Source organism: Accipiter gentilis, chromosome 1 (genome assembly GCF_929443795.1).
Source record: "Accipiter gentilis chromosome 1, bAccGen1.1, whole genome shotgun sequence".
In the NCBI taxonomy this organism is placed as follows: Eukaryota; Metazoa; Chordata; class Aves; order Accipitriformes; family Accipitridae; genus Astur; species Astur gentilis.
In genome coordinates, this window is record NC_064880.1 from 35618582 (window position 1) to 35634363 (window position 15782).

The 15782-nt window shown below is 34.9% G+C and overlaps 1 protein-coding gene across 4 annotated transcripts in view; it reads left to right on the plus strand.

Moving 5' to 3' along the window:
* The window catches only part of KCNH7 (potassium voltage-gated channel subfamily H member 7), a 244840-nt gene that overhangs the window by 144195 nt on the left and 84863 nt on the right, over positions 1-15782 (plus strand). For 3 of the 4 annotated variants that reach the window (XM_049827251.1, XM_049827171.1, XM_049827343.1), the window contains exons 3-4: positions 4095-4250; positions 12711-12743. In XM_049827251.1, coding sequence (XP_049683208.1) covers positions 4095-4250; positions 12711-12743 — 189 coding nt within the window. The remainder of the gene's footprint in view (positions 1-4094; positions 4251-12710; positions 12744-15782) is intronic. The other variant, XM_049827425.1, reaches the window with a different exon arrangement.

Genomic DNA, 15782 nt, shown 5'->3' on the forward strand with positions numbered 1-15782 from the left:
CGAACAGGACTGCCTAGCTCTGGAAACATGTACAGTATGTCTGTCTCTAATTTTTAGCTGTCTTTGGTCTTGTTCTAGTAGGAAAGCTGTTGTTGGCTTTTCCCTTGTTCTGTTTTGATTTATATCTTCTCACCTTCAATTTTAAACGTATGGCTACCTACACTGGACTACTTGTAGGTTGCAGCACTAAAAATTTATAATCCTAGAAAACTCTTGTATGAGGTCAATCTGTCCAGAAATTTATATATGCATGCAGAGGACATACTTAACATCTTTCTTTCTGTAGCCTTAGTCAGTTGTCCACAGCAGCTCTAGTAACAAAAAATATCTTAGAAGTCATAAATGCTTTAGTGCAGGGAGCCAAGATTGGTTCCAAAACATGTTGGAACCAGTCTCAGCCCCAGTGAATGCAGTCCTCAAATTTGTACTGAGGTAGAGGAGTATGATTTTTTTAATGGTGACATGCAGGTAGCAACTGTCAGACTCATTCAGAGCTGCAGAGCCATCCTATAGAACCATGGATTTTCAAGGGTCCCTGTTGTGTGAAAGAGAGGGCTTCTGCAGAATTAGGACAATTACTTAAATGCCAGTGTTTCATATTTCAGAGATCCTTTGAGCTTGGCATATGTAATGGCCTGCGAAAATTTTGTTCCCAGGAAGGCTGAATCAAAGTAGTTGTTTGGGACGTGCCATTTTTCGAAGTTTGCTTGTCAGAGTTTTTCATATGAGAATGGAGGCTCTTGTAATTTGGAATGCCTTCACCATTGTATTAATTGTATTGTCCTCTCCCAATTGCTCATAAAAGGAGTTATTACAATTCAAATAAATGACTGCAGTATTTAGAAGATGCAGCCCGATAAAAATCTGTCCTAAAATCTTCTATAGAAAATCACTGGAAAGGTAAATAGATTTTATGAACCAGATTAATTGTTTTGATGTGCCTGCTTTGTACTGCTCTTATGAAGCAAGTCAACTTTAAACACTATGCAGCCAGATATTTAAATAGACTTTGCTTCACCAGAATTGCTCAAATGGTGCAATATATCCTTATATAATCCTAATATATCCTAAATCTTTATTTCTTAAATATTTATTGTCACTTACGTATACATTTTGGCAGTTCATACATATATCATATACACACAGAATATAGGGGAGCAGAATCTTTTCTTCACATATGGATATTTTGCCACTAATTTAACTAGATGAAAGAGTGGGCTTTAAAATGCAACAACAAGAGAAAACAAGCCCTTATAACCATGGAATTCAAGCTGACAAGGAATATCCAGCTTTTCCTCTTTATCACCTCCAGTGATGATAACAAGAGAGCACAACAGGTATATTTCATGATTATTCCTCAATAGTAATCTTTAGAAAATCCAGATATTTTGCTGGATATTGAATCTATTAATTATAAAAGTATAATTTTCATAATTATTCTGATTATATCATCCACTTGCCCTGTGCCTTTAGATGAGAAATGCAAATTCCAGAAACTTCATTACAATTTTTATTGCTCATTAGAAGCATTTCTTACACTCAAAATATTCAGTACAGAGACAAAACAGGGTGCTGAGTTGCTGAGTGCAATGAAGAGCAGTGGAATGCCAGAGTGCAAATACTGAATAAGATTGTTTATATACAAACTACTTCATAATATTTTTTATTATCATCAACCCCAACAAATCCAAGCATACCTTTTGAATTTGCTAGTATTCTTTTTTTGCACCCAACTGTTATTTTTTCAGTCACACTAGGGTCATCTTTGTTATTTTGTATTTTGTATTTCCTTATTGCTATTTCAATAGAGATAGATGCTGATAAGTGTGTAACAGATAACAGTTTCTGTACTAAAGACAAACACTAACAGTGACTGCAACAGGCATTGTGTTTTGGTTAAGTTGCAGAATTCCAATTCCAGTCATTCACACAAAGTACATATTCTATGTCTCTTAAAAAGCCCAGTGTCTTGGAAAAACTTCAGACTCGTGAACTACACTGGAGTCATTAGCCTGCTGGTGCAATTGGTCTGCAAAGGAACTACACTGAATTATACCAGATACAAATCTTTCCCATTTTTTGTTCCCGAAATATTTCTACATACAGCTTAAATTTTCAACCCTGTGCTCTTTTTGCCACGTTCTTAAACTGTGGACTGTTAAACAGCTTCTGCATCTCCTCAGAGATGCAAATCCCTGACTCCAGTACAAATGAGGTTTATAAATGCTTGAGGGCGGAATGTTCTACATAAACGGGAGAGAGTGTCATTACTTAGCACTGTGGGAAGCATTTCAAAATCTGAAACACCCTTGCCTTCAAAAGCAAGAAAGTTTTTAAAGAAGTCTGAGGCCCCTCGTCATCCTTGTTTGCAAAAACTGATAAACATTTGATCCACTGGAATTCAGTGTTCTTCAAGCCATGCACACCTCAGCCTAGCCCCACTTCCAGTCCTTTGTTAAAGGTGTCCGCTTGGGATTGATACCTGCTCAGTCTATAAATCTGCATGTCAAAACATAGTCTATAGCTTGAATAGTAAGTATTTTCTTCCAAGCAAATCAATAAATATCATTTTTTGACTGTTTAAACTCAATATGTATTCTTATTAGTTGGCTAAAAACACAGATTATTTCTAAATTCTTTTCAGACTCTCTGTTTAACCAGTCTATGTTGCAATGCTTGGCCTGCAGCAGTTCTATTTTTAGCTCTAATGGAACAGTCTTAAATTGCTTATTTTCTGTTTACTAAAGTCATTGAGCTTGTAACCATGGCAACTGTGGCAAGTGCCACAGCTTAACTGTTTTATTAAATGGATTGAAGGTACAGCTGCAAAACTTGAAAGGCCAGCATGACAATTTTATACATAGCTCATACTGCCATATATACCATATTATAGCAAGTACTACATTAAATATGAGGAGCCAGAATCTGATCTTGGTTATAATGATATAAATTCTTTACTATCTCTCTCCTCAATGGCAAAAAATAAATAAATAAAAAAAATATTCTTGTGTAACCGAGATCAGGATCTGTTTTTGTCAAATTGCACACCCTGTCAAGTTTCAGTGATTACTGCATTTCAATGCATAAATTGCAGATGATGTACATTGAACCAGTCCCTAGTTATCATGGAAAGTCACCATCTCACAGTTGTGTTTGTATGAAGCTTTTAGCACATTATTGTATTGCTTACAGCAATCACATTATTTTTGGAACAACTATTTTCTATTAGGTTAATAGAAGGAATTATATCAAAAACTAATGACCTTGTCAAATGAAACTTCTTAAGAGTTATACTAGAAGAATTAACACAAAGAAATCTTTAAATCTGTAATTAGGCATTTCAACAAGAACGCCCTGAGTACCAGAGGTGTTGAGAAATTACACCTTCTGTTCATTTCAGTATAAGCTGGGTATGGTCCATCTATATAAAAACTAGGGTAATTTTAAATTCATACTTCAAATTGTATATAACAGTTAAGTCAAATACTTCTCAAGATTATTGAAAATTATTATTGCAGTTTAGAAGTTTTTTGTGATAGAATATAAAACTCCATAGGATCAGATAACAACATTTTTAACACAAACCTAAACAACATTACACAGCCCCCAAAAGTTTGAGAGCTATAATAAGAATAGTGATATATTTACACCCATAAATATTTAATGCATGATTCATCCTGTTGTAATAGAACCAAAAGCTTGAAGAATGCTTGACATTTAGAAGAATGGGCTTCTGCTTTCTTCGCTAGAGTTGCGTTTGGAACAGTGTTCACATTGCTACTTTTGGTGCTAAATGTCTCTGTATCACAAGTCTGTCTATATAGGTACTTCCAGTGAATAAAAAAACCCAAAAAGTAAAATTGACATTTTAAAGGAGAGATCTTTGGGAAGAGGTAATACTCTAATAAATTATTAAAAGATTTCTTTATTTCTATGGAAATGTTCCTGTTTAAATTAAAGAATATTGTATTTGATGCTCAATCATTAAATTCAAAGAACTATTCTTCACTATCTGTTGGTGTAACTGGAATTATTGGAGTGAAAAAATAATGAAGTTTCCTTTCCTTTTTTTTTTCTTTTCCCTCCATCTGCAGGATCTACCTTCAGTTGCAACACCCACATAATTCCAGTGAAAAATCAAGAGGGAGTAGCAATGATGTTTATTATTAACTTTGAGTATGTAACAGATGAAGAGAATGTAGCATCTCCTGAGAAGTGCAAGCCAATATTGCCATCCAAACTTGTAAATCGTAAGTTACTCATTGAAAGTTCTCTGCTTACCTCTACTCTTAGCTAGGAGAGTAATTAACCTGGGCAATAACGATACCACAGAAATTATGCAGTCCCCATTGCCTAACTCATTTAAGATAGAATTCAAAACTATAAGAAGTTAAATGTAGCAAACCTGTTATAATGTTGGCAAGATAATCTGTCAGATCTTTGGTAGTACTAACAGCATGGATCTTGTGAATACTGCTAGGAAGTATAAATTCATTAAAAGTAAAACATTTCACAGAAGTGCCTTGCCCTTGACAAAAATTGATTATGAACAGAAAACTACAAAAAAAGCATTATGATATAGCCCAAATATTTCACCTTAGCCTATTCAAAATTGAATATTCCTGTCTTCCTTTCCAAATAAAAAATAGTTGGTGGAAGGTTTGATTAGACTAGAAAATATAAAATGTGTAAAAAAAAAGTTAAAACATAATTTAATTAAAATCCTGATTTTATCAAATTGAAGTATTTAGATTGGCTCAAAGGGAGTGGGGTTTTTTGAATATACAGGGAATGCTTTTGTTTTCATTCCACTCTGGAACGTAAGTATTGTCAAAATCAAAAAACTCTACACAAAACAAAAGTCCGCTTCTTATACAGCTCGACTGGGTAGCTTTCTGTCCCACTATCTGCAGAACATGTGCTCGTTTGCTGACCTTCACTCTGTGCAGTAACAGCACATGATCCTTCTGCTTTGCATCTGCACTCACGTAATCTGCTCTTACTACAAGATTTCCCAGAACACATACCCATTTGTACAAGCTCTTAATAAAGCATACCATGCTCTAACAGTGAGTATTAACACTCTCCCCTGGCTGGCTCAGCAACAGTTGGAAGATAGCCTTTCACAGTGTAATAATCTTTAATGTTAGTATGATAAAGGGACTTGGTACCTAAGTTTTCTGATTGTTAAATCAACACTTCAGCTTTTCCTGGATAGGAGACAAAGACCAGGACAATCTTCACTGCAAGAAGCGAAGGGAGCTTTCCCAATGTAAGCACTATGCACTACCTGAAGTGATGACATGCTGTATTATTTTTTCTGCTAGTTATGTTGAGAAGATTGTAAGCAACAGGCCTGTAGCTATGCATATAACAGCATTACCAGCTGTACATATAACAGCTTCTGATGAAAGCAGTCTTTGCCATTCTTCATAATCTACACTTTCTGCGCTGTATCTTCTGGACAAAATGCATAGGCTTTCACTCAAGCTCTGTGATTATCAAAAAATACATAAACAAGAAGTCCCCCCATAATATTGCCACATCATTCACATTTTTAAAAGGTTGAAATTTATTTCTATAACTAATTGGGATACTAAAAAATGGAGAAAGACCTCTGACTGGATCACTCTGGATGGGCCAAATTCTTTCCACTTATGTCCGTATAACACTACAATGACAGTAGATATAAGACTGTGGAAAGGAAAACTCCCATTACTGGAAACTAGCAATCTGAAAATAATTATTGTTCACCAAATAGCACATGTTTTTAAAAGAGCCTTTGTAAATTTTCTTTAGAATACATATTTTAAATCTTGTGCTTTTATACTTCCTTTTCATATTCTGTTTTGTGAGGGTTTTTTTTTTAAAATAACCGTTACAGCAGTATTTTTCATTTTTCTTGAGATATCAGGAAATACTTTTTCTAGTAATGTTATCATAAAAATGCCATTAGGGGGTATCAGAAAAAATAATAAAATTGCATCAGAAAAAAAATATAAAAATTACATCAAGTAAACCCTACTCATATTCTGTTTCTATTTAGGATGCCATGATTTTGCGAATTTTGAACACTTCCTGGTTTTAAAAAACAATTTTATATCATAAATAAAATTATTCATCTGGTCCATGCTTAATGTGGTTTTATGGACAAAATAGAAAGTAAAACACCAAGGGGGGGGGGGGGGGGGGGAGAACTTCATGTCCTGAAAAAGAGATTTTTGTTCTGCTATCTGTGATACATCACTGTACATTTTCATGTGTTGTCACTGGCCGTATTTTAAAGTGAAAAGCCGCTAAAGAGGACATCCACAAAAAAGCATAGTCAAAACATCCTTCTTTTGTTTTATGGTATTTGAGCCTGACATACATAGGGGATCTTCTTGCTGAGAGTTCTTGAAAAATGAATAGGTGGGGCTCCAAGCTCAGTACATAATAGAGAAAGATCAAGGTCCAAAAGGAGGCAAAGAAAGGTGACTTGAACTATTCTGCTAGTGGGTACAGCCAGATGCCAGAAACTGGCAGAAACTAGAGCAGGCACACGGCTGCTCTTACTCCTACCTAGATGCTTGTGGTTTCAGAGCAGACTGTTATGTGGGCAGGATGGGAAGAATGGTGATACAAAATATGGTACATAGCCAAAAATCCCTCTTGGCAGAGAGAATTCTCAAGAAAGAGGCCAACCTGCGCAAAACATCCAGACATAACTGCAAGATATTGTGTATGGTCCAGTGGTGGACTTGAATTAAAAAAACAACAAACAAAAGCCTTGAAATTTAGAAAAGGCAGAGAGAGACCAATAAGCAACAAAAGAAGTCACAAAAAACGTAGATTGTTTACCAGTAAAAAAGTCTTATTCCCACCATAAGAAAGGCAAACAGCAGATTCTCTGGGAAGAGCTTAGTTTTTCATCATCTTACTCTATTTAGAACATACATCAACAGGTAAAGCAGGTGATCTGTTTTCATTGGGTCACACACAAGATGGACGGTAATGGGCACTGGTTCAGAAAAAAAAACAACAAAAAAAACCCAAAGAAACAAAATCTCTTCAAATCCAGCAATCAATTTAGAGAATAAAAATAGAGAAGGAACCAGCCATATAACAAGTGCAATACATGTCTGACAAACAACCAAGATAAGCAACAGCTAATGACAAAAGACAAAAGATTTCAGATTGCATTAACGTCTGCTACCCAGAAGTATACAGATCATGAGAGACTTCTTTCCAGAAGTCCTTAGATTGAGTTTTCTCATATTAGAATGTCTTTTCAACATGAGAGCAAATAAAAATGACTAAGTCAGGTTGCAGGAGAGAAAAACTAAAAGTCAATAGGAAACAAAAAGATTACAGTTATTTTCCTGACCCTAGAAAATAAGATAACTCTTCCATATTATTATTCTTCCTCTAATAGATTTATTAAGAGTTGACATAAAATTTATGAAGTGTAACTTTGAAAAAACTTTTCTTTTTCTAAAAGCATTTATCCTGCTAGCTACAGCCAACAGTTTTGAACAAGACCGCTTACCACAGTGCTCCTCATGACTGAAATCTAACACAATGTAAGAAAAAAGCATTTCATGCCATACACACAGTGCATTCTGTTTTCAAAGGCTCTAACAGAAAAGAGGCATTCCAATCTGTTAAAGAGCTGAAGGCCCTCTGAACAAATTAAAGACCTGTGGAAGGCAAATGACATTTTCTAGGTTGAGCTCAGAGACTACATTTAGTTTTGCATAGGCAGAAAATTAGAAATTTACCAGCTGAATACTGACAGATATTTCAAACAGTGTTTGTAGCTCTTTGGGACAGGGATTCTGTCTTTTGTTATGTGCCATTACAATGGGTAACACAGCTAGGTTCTGATTCAGCATTGGGCTTGGCAGATTATGATAGTAATAGATTATTAAAAAAAAAAATAAAATGGTATGTTGCCAGGAGTTTGATGACCACATTTGAGTATAAATAGAATTCTTTCTAGTCTGGTGCTCAAGAGCTTCTATCTCATATGCAGCAAAAAGCTGAATAGGCAGTAATGTGAAAAGTGAAGATACTGGCTTCACAATAGCAATGTAAAAATCCTTTCAGCTGATCCTTTTGTTCCCTTTATTCTTCCTTGCAAGAATTTATCATCAGTTCGCTATGGCAGTCTGACCAGTGTTTGTATAATCATAGCTAAATTTTGGAAAATCCTAGCATGCACCAAATCTGTAAAGAACTACTAAATCACAGCCAACTGATTTTTCACTCTTTTCTGCTTCATTGCTTTTGTGTTTTGCCACAATTCTATTCTTCAATATATGCCATTTCACTAGTAAAACAAAGGAATTCTTTGTTCATATATAACTCTTTCCTTTTGGGGGAAAAAAAATTCCCCCAAAATTTTTCATATCTTTTTGTTTAAACTCCTAACCAAATTTACTTAATACTGTACGTGTCCCATCTTTATATTTAGACAGGTGAGGAAATTTCTTCTGTAAGCAGTTACTCCATGACTAACATTCTCTTCTCCAGTATTTGTACAATGTGCAGTTAAAGTGAGACTTACAGAAACTAATTTCTGCTGTAGATGTCCATTCATCATCCAATCACTCTTTCTAAATTTTGTCTATTCATGACTTCTATTCATTCTTACTTCAAGTCTTTTCTAACAAGTTTGTTTGCTTTTGCATTGCCTTTTCTTAGATCATGTAAATGTTTTATAATTCCAGAAATTGACTTCTGTACCCAAAGACAAAAACACTTAATAACTTTACCCCACCTTACTTTATCTGAAATGCTTGAAGACATAAATACCTGCTTTTTAAGTGAAAGGATATTTGTTTAGCATACTAAAGTGTTAAGATTGAAAGCTCTGAGCTACAGAAGTCCTAAAAATGGATTTTACTCATACTATAACTTTTCTTACGGACTGTTCTCCATCACATGTGGTAAGACACTATTAGCTTGATTGTCACTGTGACAATAAAAAATTATTCCCAAAAGTGTTTTTCATAAATTTTCATGAATCTAATCATTTGCCAAAGTTGTATAAAATTTTCAACTCCAACTGAAATAATGAATAAACAATGGATATTTAGCAAGACACTTTTAGAAAAAGAGAACTCCTTCCTGTTAGACTCACTGTAAAAGAAAAGATAGAGCTTTCCGTAATTTTCTACAATGAGCTAAATTAAGAAGAGAAGTGATTTTATACTAGTTTAGCAAAATAACTCTGTGAACACTACTAAATTATCATTTAAATTTGTCTACTAGTAATAGTTGTTAACCAAAATAAGATGAGATAAGAATTCCTGTACAGTGTGTTGTACAGACTTTATTAAACTCTTTATAATAAAGTGTTAAGCTACTGTAACTTCTGTATATAAATATGGCTTTTAAATCATCTGTTGAGGAAAGGGAATGTAAGTGACCAATTTCATTTCCAAACCTGTCAAACATTCCAATCTGGCATGTTCATCCACTCCACTAATTTGATGGGGAATTTTTACAGAAGTTTACAGAACTAGTGACATAAATTAATATTTGCTCCTGGCACCTGATTTTGTTCTTCAAAGCTGTAAAATACTTTGCATCTGTAACTGCAAAACATCAAAATCAGTCATGACAGAGATTGAAAACAGAGAAAATCAGCAGCCATTTCACACCGAAAGTAAGTCATAGATTTGAGAATACTGACTTCAATATGAAGAATGTAGCTATAATTTTTCTACTCAGAGTAGACCATTTGTGGGATTGTAATGTACACACATGCACAAGAGGAGAAAAACCTCTTGGAACTTTAATTCTGAGTTGTCTTCATTGTCTGCCCCACCTAGAGCATGCTGCTTTTTTACTGACCTATATGTGTGTTTTCTAACATTTACTCTGGTCCTGTCTAAAGCAAAACTCCTATAAATATGTAGGCTAAAATAGCTAAATTCAAATGAGGTAACTTTATGACAAGTTTTATTCATTTAACTTCAAAATGTTTTGACTAGCTAGAAGTACTAACCTATAAGCTTATACTGGTTCCCAAACTCAGTGTTCATTACCTCATGGGAGAAAGCCAAGAAAGTTATTTGATTAAGCATATAATTGCATTCTGCTGAAGAGGGATATTTGAGGATTGTCTTATAATTTTATCACTTCAGAATCTATAAGCCTATTAAAGACACCCTGGAATAATTTCTTGGGTTTCTTCCTCTAAAGGAAATGAGAGGATCAGTTATACATTCAGTAAATGCATACTTTATGGATAAGATTCAAACAAAATGAACAGATTAATAATATTCTTAAAACAGCTAAAACTGTAATCAGAAAGCCTTTCAAGCAAGGAGATTCTTGAAGGTGCTTACACTTCACTGTTTGCCTCTATCCTAGTTCTAGCAGTGGAGTTACATCTCAGGAGTAGAGATCACTGCATCCACTGAAGTTGCAAATAAAACAAGCACAAATGAAATTCAAATCAGGCTCTTCCTTTAAGTCAAAGAGTTAACTCAAAAAATGGTATTTGTCTTTCTCTGTGCAGAGCGCTTTGCTATACAAGTAAGCATAGTAGTTTAAGGAGAGGCAAGCATTTATTTTTTTTTCTAAACATAGCTGGACAACAACATTGCTATGAAATATTGTATACGGTTTGATGCATACAACCTTGCCACATAGAACATGGCATGTATAAGCACTAGCAAGGCCCTGACTTTGCCCAAAATGTAATGAGAAATTTGTCTAAGGTCTTATTTTTACCTGCACCACTGGGAGCAAATTCATCATAAGTGAGGAGTCATCAAGAAAAATTGTGTCCAGGCGAACAAAGGTTTCTATCTAGCCAACCAGCAGCATAGTTTTGACAACCCCAGTGTCAATATGTGTATTTGTCTGCAAGGTAAATTACATGTGAATGTTAGGTAAACTGAGGCAGTGTTGAACTCTTAGCAAAGGAATATAGCCAAACAGCAATCACCAGTCAAATACAGAAGAACCTCTGGTACTTTTAGATTCAGTGCTCCACAAATACCTAACTGCCTAATTAACAGAACAGCCATTAAGATAAATAAATTCTATTAGTCTTCTTTTACAGACAGAGAAGTACAAGTGGGGTGGCTATACTTCTGTTTCCTCATGATGGTTACTGTTGAGGCCCAGATTAGAAAGGAAGCCTCCCTGGATTCTAGCCATTGTAATTAGCTGTTTGCATTACAGCCTCTCCCAGCTAGCATCACAGAGCTATTGTACTGTATCTTGTACAACATTCAACAAAAAACAAAAAAAAAAAAAAAAGGCGGCAATCTCTGCTTAAAGAGATTACAAACCAAAAAGAGGAAATGACACAACTTTCAGTAGCTTTTAGTGGAGGTGACTTGTGTACACTGGACAGGAGAAGGAACACAAGCTGACAATACTCTAGCTATGCAGACACCCTGCAATTTTTCCTTTTGCTATTTAAATAAATACATAGTAAGTAGGAGAAGTGAGTATGAAAAGGATTCTTGGATTGAACTAGACCCAGGGGGTTTCTTCCAGTCATATATTTTTATTCATTTTTAACAGGTGTCCTATCTGTTCTTTTCAGGACATTTAAAACAGGTGGGTTCTGTGAGGTAACTTGAAAGCTAGGATAATGATTTTGCAGAGTCATCCCACATTATAATACAATCCCTCAGAAAAGTATAAAGGCAGTGGGTTTTGCATCATTCTGTGATGGAAGAGAAAGTCATATGTCTATTATACATAATGAAAACTAGCACAGAGAATTTAATGCATCTGTGCACTTGTTAAATTGGATTAGAGATTTTAACCTTGAAGAGGGAGAAATCAAAACTATCAGGGTATCTCAAGCTTAGACAAAGAGGACTACTAGATAGAAGATTTGAGAAGCTTTCAGATAGACACTGGTCATAAGGAATATGTTTTGTTATTTATATTATTCAACATGGAGTAGACATAATTTGAAGGTAAGCAAACAAAATAGATCTATGGATAAAAATAAGGGGATTTACCACCACTGTGTACAGACATAGAATCCTACCACTATTACTTGACTATATGACAATATATATGACAATATATATGACAATGATATGACAATATTACTTGACTAACACGCAGGGCAGTTGAGCATTTCAAAGACCTGAAAGAAACTGGCAAAGACACATAGTCTGAGGAGTTCTTCCCATGAAGACATGAAATAAGTGAGCCCTATCAGGAATATGAAACTTCTCTATGGTCATACACCAAGCCAGCGTCAGTTAATGAAGTCTGTCCTTCCTATGAAGATTATGAATTCTTCAACTTTTCAATAAGTTTCTTCCAACCAAAATTGCATTGCCTAGCAAAGAAATGATAACTAAGAGATCAGAAGATGTTCCATTTCATGAGAAATAGCACGCCAGTCTGGATACATCTACTTCAGTTTTCTGTCTGAAACATTAGCCAACTTTAAAACTTGGTAATTGGAAACATATATTGATCTATGTGACAAACTTAGTAATTATCAAAGTACTTCTTAATGGAATAGTTCTTAAATTTTCCAAATAATAAGGCAATGTACTTTTAGAACAATTCTTCTGCAGATTACATATATTGTATATGAATTCAAGCTACCTGAATTTGCTTCTAAAATGTGTGGAAATTTGATATTCTACCTTCTCTTCTTAATAGTCTGTTTATTTTTTGAATCTGATTCTTTTTAAGCTAAAGCTTTTTGTAAATCTAGTTTAATTGTATTTCAGATGGTAACAACCTTTCAAGTGGCTCTTCTTCAGGTAAATCTATCTTCTAAAATTCTATCTACTAAAGTCCTTTTATTGCTTTGTTCTGGTTCTATTATTTCAAGATCTCATTACATTTTATATAATTCTAGAAGACTGCAAGTCAAAATACGGCTCTTGCTCCCACTCTGAATACTTATTTCTGCAAAACTATAGATATAACAGCTAAACTATTAAATTTAGTATAATTATATGACTTATAAAACCCAAATGTAGTGATACTTTTCAGCTTATTATCACTGAGAGTTCTTGTATGCAGAGCATAAAAAAAATTTAATCAATATATGAGACAAAGTATACTGCGGAATTTGGTACTGGTATATAAATTCAGTGTTAAAACATAAAGAGAACTTCTTCAGGCTTCCTGTCTCAGACAAAAGCAACATTTTTGATTCTATGAAGTCTGGAAACCCAGGTGATGAAGGGTTGAGAATTTCTTGAGAACTTGATTTAATAGATGGAATGAATTCTTTTTTCCAGCAATCAAAAAGCCCACCATATTCTCAGCAAGACAGCAAAATATTGTGCTAGTTGATGAATTCTTTGCATATATTTGTTGTGATGCTTGCTATTGTATTTCATTGCAGTTAATTACCTTTTTCTTCTTTTCCACTTCTAATTATATCTAAGAAATAAAAATGCAAGAAGTAAAATCCCTTTCTGAGAGGACCAAAAATTCTTTTTTCATATGGCTTTTTCACAAAAACACTGTAACTCCTATAATCTTAACATAATGAATAAGGTCTAATAAAATGACATCTTTGTCAACAACTGGGAAGAAAACCAGACAGGTAAATGTACAGGTTCATATTAACATCCAAGGATATAACCATTCTGTCTTTTGAAGGAGACTCTGAGAACATTGCTCAGACTAAATTCAGTGGTCAACCACACACAGCATAGCCCTACATGTAACCAGAGACTTCATTCCCTTCCTTTCATGTTTTGACAGTCTACCTCAGAGGCCTATGTGTAGACAGGAAGATCTGGAACCATATTATTCTCATAGCCATTCTCAGTAGTACCTTTTAGGAGAAGTATAGCCTGAAGATAAAAATGTGCCATCACTAGCAGAGATAAAACAACTTTCTCACTTACAAGGGAACATAAAGATGAATGGTGTTGCTAATACTGATAGAACTCAAGTGCAACCTTAAATTACAGAGAAAACTAAAAGAACAACTGACGTGCCAAAATTAAAGTAGACCAGACTAGAGGATAAAAAAAATGTGTGTATGCAGTATCTGAGAATTATAAATTTAAGCTTCTAAAGTTAATAATTGGATATGCCTTCCTTTTTCTGCCTGAAAAGAAGTGAAGATTATTTAATGAGCAGAGCAAAAAAATGATCCACTTATGTATGCTTCTCTACATTTGGGGGAAAAGAAATGAAAAAAAAAAGTAATTGGCTCTTGCTGTAATTTTCTGTCCTAAGGCCTGCTGAGCCCCGACCAAAAATAAGGTGTCACATGCCTCAGTGTTTGCATAGAGTACATTCAAATAATTTCTGCCATTTTAGACTGTCAATGTTTAAGGATTCCTTTTCTCAAAAACAATTGTTTTCTTCAGTCTCTTGCATGAGCTGTTAGATGGTATTTCCAAGCCTTCAAGCAGCAATTCAATAATTGCCTGCGTCTGTACTTCTGATAACCTAGATCCTGAAAATTCCTTGATAGTAGGCATTCAATTATCAGAAAATTCTTCAGCAAAGAGCTGACTTGTGGCCCTTTTGTGAAAGTAATTTTGCTTATTGTTTGGGGAAGTTTCAGAACAATAATATTGTTGAATTAACCCATGCTCTGGAGGATATTTTGTCATAATCGACCTACCTTACCCACCCTTGTCAAGGAAATCTCTCTCCATTTAGAATAGGACGAACTTTGTGGATATGTATGTTGTATTCTTTAGTCTTATAGACTGAAAAAGTAACATATATTTCATATTATAGCCACACCAGTCATCCACTATGATAAAACTGTCCAAGACTTGATTTTCTTCAACACTCGACCATAGTTAACAGGTTGTACTGGAACATGGGCAGCTCAGAGTTTGGTTTAGCTCTCAGCCTAGGACAGGTAGTATGTCATACCAGGAGACAGTTCTGACAGTTTCTACAGGTCACTTAATTCATATTGTGCAAACTTTTTGTGCATTTGAGCTCCTTTGATTTGATTTTGGAAAGTCTAAATCTAGAGAAGGTGAGAGTCTAACAGATTAAATCTAGCTCCCAGTTAGCGAGCCAGAGACCAGCTACCACTCCTTTTCCCTTTGGTTGACTTATCTGACAGCAGCTTCAGACACTGGTTTCTGGATAACTATTTCTCTGCATCAGCATGAAAGTAACAATGCTACTAGAGATGCCACAAAAACTGGCTGAGCAATTCTTTGAGGAGCCAACCTTCCAGTTGCTATCTGTTGGGGCTACCCTTCTGCAGTGCTCAGGACAGGAAACCAAGAATCCCATGTGCATTGACTTGGGCTAAACAGACTTTGGGATAGCACATAGCATCTACCAGTAATCCTAAAACCACTAAAGAAATTGTAGTGAAAGTAAAGGTCTCTTACTTGTAGGCATTTCTCTGACTTTGCCACTGTATCTAGTATGTAAGTATACATTTTCATCAGTAAAAGTTTGAGGAGTACCTTCACTGTAGCAAGGCAATACACAGGCCAAATATAATTTCCCTTCCTTGTTACAGAATGCTTGCACAGAACAGATAGGGGAATTACTCACCACACAAGTGTATTGGGTTACTAAAGAAATCCTTATTCAGGCACAGTTTTGCTGGAATACCCCATTTCCAAAATGAGATTTGTACTGATGGGTCAGGAAATTTGCAACCATGATCGTAACTGTAAATAAGGTCTTTTGGGAACTAATTTTGATTCTTCTTTTTTTTCCCCCGCCATAAAATTCTATATGATGGTGTTTAGTGTTTAAGCAATTTTCCATTAATGTTAACATTTCCCATTTCAATACTTACAGAAAAGCAAGGCTATTAATTTTTCTTATCAAGATAGTTTTTCCCCTAT